The sequence below is a fragment of the Rhinolophus sinicus genome, chromosome 5 (genome assembly GCF_057876585.1).
Source record: "Rhinolophus sinicus isolate RSI-liver-muscle chromosome 5, RSI-T2T, whole genome shotgun sequence".
Classification (NCBI taxonomy): Eukaryota; Metazoa; Chordata; class Mammalia; order Chiroptera; family Rhinolophidae; genus Rhinolophus; species Rhinolophus sinicus.
Genome location: NC_142505.1, coordinates 63,599,488 through 63,613,502, shown reverse-complemented (window position 1 = coordinate 63,613,502; position 14,015 = coordinate 63,599,488). Strand labels below are relative to the sequence as shown.

Sequence of the window (14,015 nt, the reverse complement as noted above, 5' to 3'; positions counted from 1 at the left end):
CAAGAATTACCAATTACCTTCAATTCCTTAGAGATATTTTTTCAGATTTTTACAAGTCTGAGTAGTAAATTTTTAAACCGATTTTCTTAAAGAGGATTGATAAGATTTATACCCTTTTAGGAATATAATGACGTATTTCATCTAACCTGGATATAAAACCAAGGCTTTATATAACTGGAGGAAAAAGGAGACAGGGATTAAAACTAAACTACAACCAAGAAAAAACTGTGAATATTTAAAAAATTATTTATATTAGGTTTTGAAATGTGTTTTTCACTTGAATTTGAATATGGGTGTGGCAAATTTATGGGAATCCACACCAAAGCTACAAGAAAGCCTTGTAACAAGAAGTTAGAAATCTGTAGTCTCTTCTTGTCTCCTTGCTCCTGAATGCTCCCTGCACGTGGGGAGGACCTGCTGTTTTTCTGACAGTTGAGAAGTTTCCAGATGCATAGCTAATTGTGGGGCTTCCCAGCACCTCTGCAGACAAAGTAAATAAAGGAGTTTAGAAAAGTGACAGCCCTTTAAATAACCGTATTATGTGGAATCAATAGGAAATGCTCAAGAAGTTATAAAGCAATTACTTAAATAGAATGAGTACTGCATGGGGGTTGGGGAACGGGAGAGACTATGGCGCACATTACTGCTAACGTGGATGAATAATTAAGAGCTGGCGCTAAAGCTATCACGCACACCACTGCACATGCCTACCTTTCATAGCTGAGCCCATATGCGCCACTAGTAATTGTCTTTCTTCTTCTTTAAACAGAGGAGTGTGCCTCCCTTATCCTCACCTGTCTGTTTTGCCAGTTTTGGGATTGTCTCCTGATGCTCCCTGACACCTGTGAAACGGTGTGCACCAACCTGTGCTGCCCCTCTCACAGGTACCACCACACCTCGGACGAAAGCCACTCTCGGAATGATTGCAACTGCAACTGTGACATGGATTGCAGCCTTTTTGAATCTTGCCACGAGACCAGTGAGTGTCTGGAGCTGGCCATGGAAATTTCAGAAATCTGTTATCGCTAATGCAGTGAAGTAATCATGTTCCAACAGACCCTTTGGCCTCACAGGGAGATTCCATTACAGTAAGACTGATTTCCCTGTGCTGAAACGTAAGGGTTGTGCACATTTCTTGAATGCTATAGACCATTTTATTCTACACCTGTCTGGGAAAGCCAGTATTGTCAATTCAATGGTCTCATTCCAAATTTCACAACTGCATGGCTCGCTGAAAAATAAGATCTTGACCACATGTGATGAACAAATCTTAAATACCTCTTGAATGCCATAGGTACAAGACGTTTCATGACTATACAACAGCATGCTAAATCACTCTGTGTCACTGCACTCATTGGCTTGCATCATGGATTCCATTTCATTCACAAATTCAGTACAAATTAGTGCATTCGTTTAGAATTGACGTACATTAGCTTGTCTTTCTAATGGACTCATGCATAAACATTATGCATTGTTGGTTATTATTAATAATGTATTGTATAACATCATTTTGTAATTAAAAATTTATTTATACAGTCTCTTAAAATTCACTTATATGTACAGTTTAGGTAGGAAAGAGAATTAAATGAATTAGAAACCATGTTCCTGTAATTACAACAGATGTCTTTAAGACATCTCCAGTGAATTTTGAATATGATGTACTTTGAGAGAGTACTATAATTCTAGGCCATATTATTATATGTCTATGACTATGTCATAACAGGTTATGCATTTTCTTAATTTGTTATAGAAAGGCTCTTCTTCATCTAATGAGCATAAATGGGAATTATGTGCTAGTTTCAAGAAAATGACCCCAGATAATCAATTCTTCATTTTCCTCATTTCTATTTGTCAGGTACAATAAGCAAGAAGACATTAAAACAGGATCAGTTCATCTTACTAAACTATCACTTGTATTGGCAGCCCACAGAAATACATGTGCACATATTTACTCAGCACTGGAGTGTGCTAATACAGCATGTGCTTTTTTCTTTTTCTGATAATTAAAGTATTAAATGATTATATTGAACACTTCCTCATACTTACAATTTTTTTAAAAATATGTGCTATAAATTAGGAAGTAATTTCCAACTCAACCAAATTCAAACAAAATATTTGGGGAAAACACATGTAGGTCGAAGTTACTTTGGAATCTTCTTTACTGCCTGTAGACATGACATTACTCATTAATGTGTGCTTATATATTCCCATGGTAGTATTGCAACATATTCATTAAACACACAAAAAAAGGATAATATATCAATAACCAAACAAAGAAAACAAAAGTGAAGTGGAGAGTTGAGGGAACGTTTTTGCAATCTAGGCAAACAACAAAAAACTTCCAAGTACCTGTTTTGCGTGACTTAAGTAATTTCAGAAGAAAGCAACATTTGTTTTGTGTCTGTAGTAAACGAACACGTTTTTCTATTCTGCAGTAAATTCCTCCAAACACTGAAAACTATTAATGTTTAGAAAAGATTTTTAGGTTGCCTCTAAGAAGACACTTGCCAGCTCTTGTCTTGCTCCTGAGAGCGCAGTGTATCCGTGGTTAATGCCACTTCCTTCCTCTTGACAATCATGTTATTCACAGACCAGTCATGTGAGTGCCCCACATTCCTCATGAAACACTTCAGTCTCCCTGCTTTTCAGAAGCTAAGAGACAACTCTATACTCTATGCATTGAACCTGCAGATCATTGTGGAGGAGTAGGTTCTTAGAACACGAAGGGACCTTCAGGCTGTTCTTAGCCAATATTCTCATTTTTCATAAGAGAAAATATACGCCCCAAGAACTGATCTACCAGAGACCACGCAGTGAGTGAATGGCAGTATCAGGAACTCGAACTGGTAGTCTAATTCTTGAAGTACCCTGCACCACTTCATAACTCTCCACTTCTTAGTCCAGCTGGTACACAGTGGTACAGCTGTTCCCATTGTTCAAATTTTAAAATACCAGCAGACTGGCTCATAAATCATTGTACCTTGAACCTCCTTAGTGCCTGCCCCATGCCTACAGCCATCCTTGCCCCTCTCCAAGCACCCACCCACCTCCCCGTTGTCCAGTCACTAAAAGAAGCCCACCTGAACCTGCAGAAGGTCTCTGGGATCCTATCCCAATACTATGGTACTTGGCATCATTGATCAGGTCATGCGATGTTGGTGTTAAATATTTTGACCATCATCCCTTATTCTTTCTCGTCTACATACCCTCAAATTGTACAAAGATTATGCATTTTCGATGTGAATTGGATGCTTGTCAATTAGAGACATAAATATCACCAGGTCTTATTTTATAACGTGATCAGAATACTACACGATCTTTTTGTGGCCTCTCTCCCAGGTTTGTTAACTTGTTCCCTACTTTCAGAAGTCACCATGCGAAAGGGTTGGTTATACAAAGTGTGAAATTTCTTTTCTTTATAACCAATAATAAAATACCATCCTTTTTGCAAACATGAATGGCTCTTTCAATTGAATTCTTATACAATAAAACATGCGTGGCTGGGAAAATGCAATTGCAGAGATAAGATAGATGAAAAGGGAATGTGGTTATTGATTAAACACAAATATCAGAATCTGAGAAGGATCAGAGTTTTTCTGCAATGATGAAGGCCTGTGATTACAAATAAAGATAATGTTATTCTTTAAGGTAGGCTTCTTAGGGAAAGAGTGTTCCTATTTAAGGAAGCACATAAATAAGAGAAATTTGAGAAGATACAACCTTTATACAGAATTGAGAACAGAGATTTTTCCCACAGTAATATAACCCGACAGGTACATTGTCTTTGCTCTGCTCAATGGATTTTTATAAAACCATTGCTTCTCTAAAAGCCTAAAAAGTATGGAAAGCAATGAAGAAACAAGTTACATGTAACTTGCTAATGAAATTTTCCCACCATGTAAGCAGATAGGCCTACAAAATTAATTATCAGTGCTGGACAATCAAAGCTAAGAAAGTAAAAGCCACTTCAGTTTTATTCAGCCACCTGAGTATGAAAACATATTCAAACAGAGAAACTTTACAAATACGAAATATCACATGAAGGCGTATGAGCATTTTTTCAGGGATAAATGTGTAGGTGGAAATATTTGAAGGACAGAATTCATTATCTAATGCCTCCAAGTTTCTACTTCTACAATGCAGAGAAAAGAGTAATATGTACTCTTTAGTGAGGTAGTTTGACTATAAGAGTTTTGCCCATTAAATGCTAAATTCACTGAGGCTACACAAACTGACGACCTCTGAGGAAATGTAAGTACTTGGTTTAACAGTGTGTTGCGTGTTCTTTGAAGAAGATATCTGAGTTAAACCTAAACAATTGTCGTGTAGAGCCTCATGGGAGCCATGTAGAAAGGCAAAGTAAACAGAGAATGATTTTCCAGTGATTATAATCCACATGGGATTACAACTGTGTTGGTGGGCTCCTCTATATAGGTCTACACAGCCCCTAACATTCTGGGGAAGGAGCCCAGGCTGTGCAGAGGAGGTGAGGAGGCAGGTAGGGGCAGTAGCTGCATCATTGTTTGGATAAAAGGCCTTCTGGTCTACCCTGGGACAGGCTTCACAATCCTGCTTTTACCATCTCTAAAGCAGTGGTTCTCAATTAGGGTGACTCTGCCTCTCCCCAAAGGACATTGGGCAATGCCTGGAGACACATTTTCTTGTCACAATGGAGATGGGGCAGGTGCGACTAGCATCCAGTGAGTAGAAGCCAGGAATGCAAATAAGCATTCTTCAACAGTACAACTCCCCAACAAAGATGCGTCCAGCCCCAAATGTCCATAGTGCCAGGGTTTCAAAACCAGCTCTGAAGCCTTTCTCTCAGTCTCAATGAACCATCACAAAACCGACCTTAAAAAACTATTGGAAATAGGGCTGCCAGATAAAATATGGGATGCCCAGTTAACTTTGAATTTCAGATAAACAGCAAATAGTATTTTAGCATAATCATGTCCAAAATATTATATTTAACATTCTTATACTACAAAAATGATTGTTCACTTATCTGAAATTCAAATTTAGCTGGGTGTCCTATATTTCTATTTGTTAACGCTAGAAGCTCTAGTTCAAAAAACTCCCTGTTTTGAGAAGGGATCTACAGCAGTAATGCTTTTTCAGCTCCCTCCCTGCCTCCAAGAGAGGAAGAGTTGTTTACCTCTTTGGTCAGAGGTCAGTACACTCATTGGGCCACAGTCTACAATGCGGTACAGGGAAGCCGCATTGAAGATCAGCTCCAGAGCAGAGAACTCTGATTTTGTCTTCTGCCCCACCCCTACTACTGCTTTGCATTGAGCTGGCCATGGCTCGTGTGCTTTGCTTCACATCTCTACTGGTTACTGAGGAGGCAGGCACCTTAGCCAAAGGCTGCCTTGATTCAAGGGGTAGGTGGGAAGCAGAAGTCCCACTTAAGCTTTGAGATCTGAATCACCTTTTCTGAATCAGTCTTGGCCAGAAAGACCTATCTTGAGAGGTGCATACGGAGTATTTTCCCGCTCTAGCTATTTTTCTTTCCAAATAGCTCCCTCTGTCAAAATTCTGTGGGGAAAAGGGATAAGTGGGAGGGTGAGATTGAGGCATTTCTTGGACCTGGAATGCAATACCATCTACTAAGACCCGAAGTCCACAATGCACCCTTAGTATATGGTTAGGGGTTGACCAGAGAGCCTGAATGCGTTCCCTTTACTATATTATTCTTATTTATTTTATACATGGGAAAAACATTGAATAGATTAAGTGACTTATATACATTATTGCAATTCTCTAAACAGCCCTATAAAATAAGATTCTATTACTGTCTATTTCCATTTTTCTAGGGGAAATAGAGACTTAAAGAAATTAAGTACCTTACCCAATGTCATACACCAAATAAGCAATTGCCACAAGGTTGGAACCCTGGTTTGTTCATTCTAAAGCCCATACCTTTAATCACTAAGCCTAAAAATTGTATATATGAAAAATGATGAAATCACGATAAAGTTCAAGTATTCACTTCTGAAGCAAAAGCAATCAGAAAAATATGATTACATTCAAAGAAAACCATTCACTGATAGTAAATGTTTTAAAAGTTGTGCTCTTGTGCAATGATTAAAATTTGGAACATCTTCAAAATGCTTTTAAGATATGTACTCAATAAGCAATAAATGCAAGTCAATGTATTGCAATTTCATCTTCATGTCAGTAGCTTTGCCCCATTCAGCTACGGTTATGGAGGCTTACATTTCATTGTCCATTTCAGCAAAGCAAGTCTGATCTCTGCCTCAAGACTTTGTCCTGCACATGGCACCTGGGCCAGTTCCTCATCAGCATTCCATGAGAGGTTCTAGGACATGACTTGTTTTTAATCAGTCGACAACACTACAGTCAACCAAATGCATTCTGGTACTTAGACCTTTTATCTCAAAAGTTATGCAGAAGCCAAGGTCACAGTAAGCTCTTTTATGGTTTATTGTTCTTCAAATGTCCTTAGAGTGAATTTACAAAACCACAACTTATTTTGTGAATCCAGAGCTTTCACAAAGTTCAGCCTGCTCTGACATCCTCTTTGTTTCCTCTTTCAGCACTTTCTGCCTACGTCCTCATTTAATATCAAGTTCACGTAAATTAAAAATAAATAAATAAATAAGAATATTGAACAAGATTCTCACAGTAACTAAGCTGCTCATCATTTGTAATCGAGGCTCTTCAGAAAGGTGCATTAATGTTTCAAATCCCTGCTGCACAGCTATGCAATACTAGGTGCAGGCCTGTGCAATGGGAAAGGCAAGAAGGTAGGATGGTGCCAGTGCCATCACTCTGCCATTGCCACTTTCAAACAGTTGCCAGTGTAGGCGTGGCAGTAACCACCTACCTCAAGAGGTGAGGTTCTGGAGCTCCCCCGGGAGGAGGGTGCAGATGGGGTCTAATGGGAAAGGGCCTCACATCCACAGTCTTCATGAAGACCGTTAGCTCATTTTCAAATATTTTTTAAGTTTTCGATCACAACTGACATACAATATTATATTAGTTTCAGGTGTACAACATAGTGGTTAAGCATTTATAGAATTTATGAAGTGATCACCCCAATAAATCTAGTACCCACCTGGCACTATACAGTTATTACATTATTATTGACTATATTCACTAAGCTGCACTTTACATACCTGTGACTGTTTTGTAAAAACCAATTTGTACTTAACACTTTTACCTTATTCATTCATCCCCCACAAGCCCTTCCCATCTGGCAATCATCAAAATGTTCTCTGTATCTATGAGTTTGTTTCTGTTTTGTTTGTTCCTTTGTTTTTTAGATTCCACATATATAAGTGAAATCATACAGTATTTCTCTTTCTCTGTCTGACTTATTTCACTTAGCATAATATCCTCTAGGTCCATCCATGTTGTTGAAGATGGCAAAATTTCATTCTTAATTAAGGCCAAGTAATATCCCATTGGATATATATAACTCGTATACCACTTCTTCTTTATCCAATCGTTCCATATCATGGCTATTGTAAATAATGCAGCAATGAACACAGTGATGCATATGTCTTTTTGAGTTACTGTTTTGGGTTTCTTCGGATAAATACCCAGTATTGAAATTACTGGGTCCTTCTTTGTCTCTTGTATAGCCTTTGTTTTAAAGTCTGTTTAGTCTGGCATAATTATTGCTACCCAGCCTTTTTTTTTTACTTCAATTTTCATAAAATGTCTTTTTCCATCTTTTACTTCCAGTCTGTGTGTCTTTTGATCTGAAGTGAGTCTCTTGTAGGCAGCATATGTAAGGGTCTGTTTTTTTTGGTCATTCATTCAGCTATCCTATGTCTTTTGATTGGAATGTTTAATCCATTAACATTAAAAGTAATTGTTGATAAATATGTAGTAAGTGCCATTGTTTAGTCATATTTTAAAATTATTTATCTTCTACTTTTAAAAAGTCCATTTAACATTTCTTGTAATACCGATTTAGTGGTGATGAACTCCTTTAGCTTTTTCTTGTCTGGGAAGCTCTTTATCTGTCCTTCAATTCTAAATGACAGCTTTGCTGGGTGGAGCAATCTTGGTGTAGGTCCTTGCTTTCCATAATATTGAATATTTTGTGCCAGTCCCTCCTGGCCTGCAAAGTTTCTGTTGAGAAATCAGCTGATAGTCTTATTGGAGCTCACTTGTCTATAATCACTGCTTTTCTCTTGCTCCTTTTAAGATTCTTTGACCTTTGGCATTTTAAATATGATGTGTCTTGGTGTGGGCCTGTTTGGGTTCATCTTGTTTGGGACTCTCTGTGTTTCCTGGGCTTGTCTGTCCATTTCCTTCACTAGGTTAGGGAAGTTTTCTGTCATTATTTCTTCAATAAGTGTTCAATTCCTTGCTCTCTCTCTTCTCCTTCTGGTACCCCTATGATGTGAATATTGGTTATGCTTGATGTTGTCCCAAAGATCCCTTAAACTCTCCTCGTTGTTTTTTTAATTATTTTTTTCTTTTTGCTGTTCTGATTGTTTTCTGCGACTTTATCTTCAAAATCACTGATTTGATCCTCTTCATCTAATCTACTATTAATTCTCTCTAATGTATTCTTCGTTTCAGTTATTGTATTTATTTATTTTTGCCTGGTTCTTTTTTATGTTTTCTACCTCCATTTTTATGTTTCCTATCTCTCTGTTGAAGTTCTCACCGAGACCATTGAGCATCCATATAACCAGTGTTTGAACTCTGCATCTAATAGATTGCTTGTCTCCATTATGTTTAGATTTTTTTCTGAAGCTTTGCCCTGTTCTTTCATTTGGGACATGTTCTTTGTCTCCCCATTTTGGCCACCTCCCCATGTTTGCTTCTATGTACTAGACAGAGCTGCTTTGTCTCCCAGTCTTGGTAGAGGTGCCTTCTGTGGAAGGCGCTTTGTGGGGCCCAGTGGCACAGTCTCCTGGTCACCTGAGCCAGGTGCTCCAGGTGTGTCCCTTGTGTGAGTTGTGTGTGCCCTCCTTTTGCAGTTGAGCCTTGGTTTTTGTTTGCATGTCAGTAGGAGAGATTGACCCTCAGGCTGATTTGTTGTGAGGACTGGCGTGATTACAGTGGAGGAGCTGTTGTGTAGGGGCTGACCCTACAAAACAGGATTTGCTGTCGCAGGGCTCTGGTGCCTGATCAGTCTGTTCTTTGGGTGTGTTGCTTGTGGAGGCAGCTGGGTGGTGCTCTGGTGTGGCCTGTAGCTGGCCACCAGGTATGTTCACTCTGTAGCTTCTTGGAGGGGATCTGTTGCAGGCCAAGGGCATTAATTAGTCCCTGTGCCTGCTCAGGGCCACATGATATAGGCTAAAAAGTGATCTGAGATGGTTGCCACTTTTGCTGGGTTTGGAGGTACCTGGGAGAGACTAAGCTGCAAACTGAGGCCAGTTGCCTCTAGTGCTGGTCTTGGAGCTGCTTAGCAAGAGGTATGGGGCATGTTGCTGCCAGATGCTGCTTGTTTGGGGATGGAGAAACTTTGAGTGATTTTAGGAAAGTCTGCAGCATGAGCCAAAACAGGCCATTAGTAAGGAAGAGTCACTAGAAGCAACTTGGGTGGGTCTGCAAGTTGGGATGGGCAGGGTCTCAGAGAATCACCAGGGTGGAGCAAATGGTGTTAGCCAGGTAGATGGAAACTCAGATATGGCACCCATCTGTCAGTGCAGGCTGGGTGGGGAAAGGGCTCAACAAAGGAATAATGCTTTCTGTCAGCACTTCTGTGTGGGAGAAAGCAGCTCCTTCAGCCCTCACCCTGCAGCCAGACAATTCAGTTCCTCCTGTATGTTCCTGGTGCCTTTCAACCTGCTGGAGCTCAGAGTGAGTAATTCCTTCAGTGAGTAAGTCAGTCTGTGGACACTTTAGAAGAAATGCCTGGTTTCTGTCTCACCCAGCCACAATCTCTGCTTGGTTTTCACAGCCAGAAATTATGGGGACTTCTCTCCCAGCACTGGAAACCTGGGTTTGGGAGCTTGGTGTGGGACTGGGATCCCTCACTCCTTAGGGGGACCTCCACAGCTGAGATATCCCTTCCAATTTTTAACTGCCCCTTATGCATGTGGGACCAGCCCGTTTCACATCTCCACCTTTCTAACAGTCTCAATGTGGCTTCTTCTGCATATTTTTAGTCACAAGACTTCTGTTTAGATTCTCAATGGTGATAGTTCTATAGTTTAGTTGTAATTTTGATGTGGTCATGACAGGAGGTGAGCACAGTATTTTCCTGCTCTGCCATCTTGACAAGAAGCTTAGCTCACTTTTTTAATGACTCTCATTCTAAGCATAAATTCATAGTTTTGATCTACTAATAAAATGTTTACAATAACGTACAAGTATTAGCAATATGTTAGAAATAATTTTGGAAATAAAACTTTCTGTGTAGCACACAAAATCATCCTGCCTGCTACCAGTAGTACTTGTATAACATACTGGGAAACACTAGGTTAAATGAAAGTAAGAATGAGACCAATTAGGTGACCATTGCCCAATTCCAGGTAAGACCTAGTAGAAGCTTGGACAAAGGTGGTGGTTGTAAAATGAGTGGTTGTGGGAAATAAGAAGAGGAAAGAGTCATGTCTAGAAAGGGCCTTGAGTCCTAGTTAATAATTTATTTAGGGGCAGATGAAAAGCCACTGAAGAATGGCAGGGGGTTACATGATTAAAGCGGTGCGGGAGGAAGACGGACCATGCAGCAGTGTGCAGGACAAATTAAAGCAAGGAGAGACTGGAGACTGACAAAGGAGCAATTGCAAAAAGGCATGGGGTGACAAAGGCCTGAAAGAGGATGGTGACAGGGACACCAAGAGGGGAGAGATGGATGGGAAAGAAATTAGAAAAGGACCATTAGTTCTTTTTCAAACTCTTCTTATTTTAAGATTCAAATATTCCCTACTGTCTATCACATACATGAGTCATGAAGCCATTATTTTCATTAGGAAAGAAATGGGTTGGGGAGAGGAGAGTTCTGTTCCAAATGGAAAGTCAAGGTATATTTTTAGCTACATTAAGCCAGCCTTCTGCTGCTCAGCACACTGATGTAATTCCAACATAAAACATAATCTATAATATTCCAGGGGAACAAATCCAATTCTTGGCCATATAAATTTTCATATAAGTCCATCACAATTCATTCCCAAAACATCTCATTCTCTTTGAAAGGTGGAGCTGCAGCAAGTGATCAAAAAGAGTAGTTTAAAATTGCTCAGGAAATTCCAGAGATGCTAAATCTAACCTGCCTACAGAGCAGGACCAATCCCTCAAACTTTAAATCAGAGGTAAAGAATTTTATGTTTTAAAAGATATATTCCTCAAAGTTTATCACAGTGTATTAAAGTCAAATGTGAGTTATTACTTACAAAATCTGGAGCTGATGTCTATCCTTGATTACCCTAGGTAGGCAAGAATAGTATCTTCCAACCAACATATTTTTTACCTTTTCATCTGCTTCTTGCTATTTACAATAGAGTGAAAAATAATAGCCATGGAGTGACTTTGCAAGGTTGGACGAAGTGCAAATCCCATCTGACTATAGCCTAAATTGTATTCCAGACCCCTGGCAAGTTCAGCTACTTGGAGAAGAATAATGGAAACTGGCTTCTCAGTAGCTGGAATGGTCCTGTCGGAATAGTCAGTGAAAACGAACTCATCTGACATCTGATGAACTTGCAGCACATTTGCATTGGCTTAGAACCCAGTGTATCTATTATTGGTCATGGCTGAAATGTGCTTCTCTCTGCCCCTGCTGGGGCTTTCTGCAGGAGGGAGACAGCTATGCCATAAACAGGGTGCTCTGAGAAAACCTAGGATGAGCAGACATTTTATAACTAGTACCATTTATACAGAAATATATCCCTGTCAATCCTGGTTTTATCTGTTGTACACACTGCAATGATTCAAGATTCTTCCTAGGGGCTGAGAAAAGTAGGAGAATGGAGGCTATTCTTTGGTTTAAATCTATCTCAGAAGGCCTACACTCTCTGTGGGTGGGAACAGAATATTTCAAGGCACTCTGAATTAGAGGAATGTCCCAAAGGTTCACAGTCCCAAGCACCCTCCCTTCTGGTTTTTGGAGATTTGGGCTATTAGGAGACTCCAGGTCCAGAATGCCCTGCTGTTATAATACAAGCATATTCTATGAAAAGACTATATTAACCAATATACTAGTAGATAAGAAGGTTGAGGTCTAAAGACAGACATGAGTTCAAATCCTACCTCCACTATTTATTAGCTAAATGCACTGAGTTAGTAATTTAATTTCTCTTAGCCTTGGGCTCCTCTTCAATACAATGTAGTTAATAACACCTGCCCTATTGTGAGGAATAGAAGAAATAATTCAGCAAAGCCTTAGTGTAGGTTTAGTACATACAGTACACTCATTAAATTGCAGCTATAATAATGATTAGTACCACTACCCAGTTCACTTGTTTCCCTAACACATGAGAGATAGCTATGCTTTACTTCTGCAATATCACACATATCAATTTTTGAGGCATCCATGTAACTCCATTTTTATTATTCTCTGGCTACTCTTCCAGAAAATGAGCACCTCTGATTCCCATATCTCTTTATTTTTCCTTCTCTTATGACCCTGTAGCCTTTTCTCCAAGATTAGTGTAATACTTATCACAGTAAGTAATTTTAATAAGCACTTACTACATGCCAAGCACACTATGAACAGCCTTACATACATTATCTCATTGAACCTTCTCAACAAACTCTGAGGAAGATATGATGATTCCTCCATTTTACGGATGAGAAAAGTGAGGCTTGCAGAGTTTAAATAACTTTCTAATGACAGAATGGAGATTTGAACTTAGAAGTTATCTGATTCCAAAGCCCATGCTATTAACCACATAAGCTATAAGAGGACCACGACTGAAGGTCAAGTTGGCCAATTCACTCCTTTGAGGATTTAGAAAGTTAAGGCAATGAAAGTACCTGCTTCCTCCTTCATCTGGTGAGAGGGACTTTAACGCAACCACTCAGAGAGCTTAACATGCACCCCTGTTTTGTGGGGAACAAGTGGACTACGCTGACTCCATCCAGAAATCAGACAGGTAAGCTGGCCACTGAGTGAGGGAGAGTGCCTTTCACCTGGAGAAAGCACTCCAGAGTGAGTCTGAGCAAAGAGTTGTGCGGGTGCTTCTGATGGACTGCCTGTGGCTAGGGAGCCTGGGGGAGAGCTGGGGAGCCTGGGGGAGAGCTGGGGAGCCTGGGGGAGAGCTGGGGAGCTTGGGGGAGAGCTGGGGAGCCTGGGGGAGAGCTGGGGAGCCTGGGGAGAGCTGGGGAGCCTTGGGGAGAGCTGGGGAGCCTGGGGGAGAGCTGGGGAGCCTGGGGGAGAGCTGGGGAGCCTGGGGGAGAGCTGGGGAGCCTGGGGGAGAGCTGGGGAGCCTGGGGAGAGTTGGGGAGCCTGGGGGAGAGCTGGGGAGCCTGGGGGAGAGCTGGGGAGCCTGGGGGAGAGCTGGGGAGCCTGGGGAAGAGCTGGGGAGCCTGGGGGAGAGTTGGGGAGCCTGGGGAGAGTTGGGGAGCCTGGGGGACTGCTGGGGAGCCTGGGGGAGAGCTGGGGAGCCTGGGGGAGAGCTGGGGAGCCTGGGGGAGAGCTGGGGAGCCTGGGGGAGAGCTGGGGAGCCTGGGAGCGAGTGGCCCAAGAGCTACCTCAGGTCTTGTCTCATAGGGCCATCCAATGTGTTTGAGATTTCAGCAGAAAGGAAATTAGGTATACAGCATCAAGTCCGGGGGCAATAGTGTTCATTTTCCCAGGTCAAAGAAACTGCACGTGGGAGAACATTCTCCCAAAAGGCACCATTAATGTAACTGTCATCTTAAACATATGCTATTTTCAGGGAAGATGATACCATCTTGTGAGGGTATCAATCAAATTAGGCACTTTCTATCATCCTTACCCCTTTCCTCCACTCAACCCCTTCAGCCTTGGTGAAGTCAAACCACAGTGAGCACTCAAATTGAGGAGGAAAAGCAGAAGCTGGAGAAAGAGAAAGGCCCACATCCATCCCCTCCAGCAGGCAATGCACATGGCAGTCACTCAC

General features: G+C 40.9%; 1 protein-coding gene across 1 annotated transcript in view; it reads left to right on the top strand.

Annotated features, from left to right (window-relative positions):
- The window catches only part of MDFIC2 (MyoD family inhibitor domain containing 2), a 122,655-nt gene extending 119,216 nt beyond the window's left edge, over positions 1-3,439 (top strand). Inside the window, exon 5 of the mRNA XM_088798536.1 lies at positions 770-3,439. Within this exon, the coding sequence (XP_088654662.1) occupies positions 770-1,029 (260 nt within the window). The 3' untranslated portion in view covers positions 1,030-3,439. The remainder of the gene's footprint in view (positions 1-769) is intronic.
- The last annotated feature ends 10,576 nt before the right edge of the window (positions 3,440-14,015 follow it).